The sequence below is a fragment of the Lotus japonicus genome, chromosome 2, assembly GCF_012489685.1.
Source record: "Lotus japonicus ecotype B-129 chromosome 2, LjGifu_v1.2".
In the NCBI taxonomy this organism is placed as follows: Eukaryota; Viridiplantae; Streptophyta; class Magnoliopsida; order Fabales; family Fabaceae; genus Lotus; species Lotus japonicus.
The window spans coordinates 43,016,145-43,018,607 of record NC_080042.1 but is presented as its reverse complement, the minus strand read 5'-3'; the positions used below and the strand labels follow the sequence as shown (position 1 = coordinate 43,018,607).

General features: G+C 40.0%; 1 protein-coding gene across 1 annotated transcript; it reads right to left on the bottom strand.

Moving 5' to 3' along the window:
* Positions 1-987: 987 nt before the first annotated feature.
* LOC130736453 (uncharacterized) lies at positions 988-1,710 on the bottom strand. The gene is made up of 2 exons (XM_057588285.1): positions 1,366-1,710; positions 988-1,227 (listed from the first exon to the last, which is right to left on the bottom strand). Exons 1-2 carry the CDS (start codon positions 1,708-1,710, stop codon positions 988-990), a joined length of 585 nt encoding a protein of 194 aa, XP_057444268.1.
* Positions 1,711-2,463: the final 753 nt, after the last annotated feature.

Genomic DNA, 2,463 nt, shown 5'->3' with positions numbered 1-2,463 from the left:
TCCATTAAGATTTAAGGACCACAACTCCTCATTAAATCCAACCAAACATCCAGCCCAATAAACAAAGGTAACAAAGAATTCTCCATAAGGCTCAAAAGGGTCGACTAGGGACAAAGATGGTATAAAAAAAATTCTGAAGTCCAAGAAAACCTACCAGTCTAAAAAATGCAAGTCTCCTAAAGCTACTCTCAAGGGTGCACAAAATGAAACACAGAACCAAGAAGTGCAAGTGAGCCAGGATCCTCCTGGGAAATTATATAGTGAAGGGTCAAAGATGGACCCTTGTGGACTCACATCAACTCTATCCTCAAGACAACACTTAGAAGACCGAAGTCTCTCCCTTTCTTTCCCAAACATACAATCACTCCCCCAAAAACAGCACAAAGTATCCACTTAAGAACATTTTCAAAACCAGCATCATGTGAGTGAGCAAGACTTGGGAACATATCATTTGAGTATAAGAAAGTAATGACCAAGGTTTAAAAGACTCTATGCATGATAAAAAAAGGATAAACAAAAACAAAAATCTATAAAAGAAAAATATGCAAAAATGCATTAACTAAACTAAGAGTAAGAAAAGAACCTCCTTCCAAGTGATTGAGTGCTTCCAAGTAAGAAAAGAACCTCGTTCCAAGTGATTGAGTGCTTCCAGATGGTGATTTTCTTCCTTGTAGCAACTGATTCAGCATGCATGACATCCCGTTCGCCACAATATTAAAAAGAAGGGGTGATAGAGGGTCACCCTGCCTTAAACCCTTTTCAATTGTAAAGAAATCAGAAGGCGATCCATTCACCAAGACCGCCAAAGAAGCAGAAGAAGTGCAGTTTTGCATCCACCGTCCACCAAAACCCATCTCTTGCAATAGTTCCAACAAAAAACCCCACTCAACACTGTCATCAGCCTTTGCAAAATCAATTTTAAATAGCAAGCCTCCCTGAGGCCTTGAAATCATGGAATGTACAATTTCATTGGCAATCAACGAACAATCAGCAATCTGGCGACCCGCTGTGAATCCGAGTCAGCAGGCGAGGAAGCACCAAACTCAACCGAACAGATAACACCTTTGACAGCAACTTATACACACTGCCAATCAAGCTAATTGGTCTGTAATCTGAAATCTCTTCCTGTTGTCCGCCTTTGGGAATGAGAGCAATAAAAGTAGAGTTCAAGCCCTTCGACATACGCCCTGTGTGATAGAAATCATTGAAAAAATTAAGCAAATCATCCTTCATTAAATTCCATAATTTTTTAAAAAAATCCATGCTAAAGCCATCAGGTCCTGGTGCTCTGTTTCCATCAAAATTCTTAACCACTTCCTAGATTTCCTAAAGTGAAAAAGCTGCTTCCAAAAGGTGATAATTTACATCTGACACCTTCTGCAAGTTCTCATTATAAAACCACGGCCTAGACACATCTGCCACCCTAAAAAAATTCTCAAAATGATCCTGCATTGCTTCTTTAATATCCACCGGAGACGTTAGCAATCTACCTCGATACTGTAACTGAGTAATATTTTTCTTAACAGTTCGGAGCTTGCAAACGCGATGGAAAAGCTTAGTGTTCCTATCTCCTTCCTTCAACCAACGCACCCTGGATTTCTGACGCCATACTCTTTCTTCCTCACGATAAGCTCTCCATAAATCCTCCAGAACAACCCTCCGCTCCTTTGTCAAAGCCTCTGACCCCCCCTGATTTTCCAGGACCCCCATTACCTCCTGTAGTCTACTCTCTAATACAATATTTTCAACTCCCCAAGCCCCTCTCCCCCTACGCCACTCTCTAATCTTCCCCCTCAACCCCTTTAATTTCTATTGCAAGACATACCAAGACCATCCTTGATACACTGCAGACTGTAACGCCCGTAGTCGATTAAATAATAATCGGGGAAATTGTTAATTTTTAGCCGAGAGAAATTAATATTAGAATAGTATTATTTTTAGTAGCATGTTAATTAAGTAAGAGGGCTTAGTTTTGTGATGGTAATAGTAATACTGGAATTATAATATATTATAATTAGAGTAGTCAGGGGGGGTTAAAAAAAAGAAAGAAAAAGAAGGGTTTGGAGAGGAAAAAAAGGAAGAAGGTTGTGCGTGAAGTAGCAGGAAGAGAGGGAGAGCGGATCGGCTTCGGAGAATTCGATCGGGAACGGGGAGCTGCACTCAATCCAAAATTAAGGGTGGGATTTTGAGTTTATAATGGAATTATGGTGAATGATATTAGGGATTTGGGAGATGTGGAATTGTTGCTGTTAATGATGTTCTGGAAATCTGATTTGAAATCCATTGATTTCAGGATTTTCTTTTGTGTGATTGAACGGGGTGAGGGCAGAACCACAGTATGCTAGGAGTTTTGGGTTGAGGTTCCCTTTTGATTTTCTTTATGATCACGCACATAAGGACTGTTAGGTAGCATGCTTGTTAGGTTTTGTGTCTTGTTTGATGAGAAACAACTTTAATCACTTA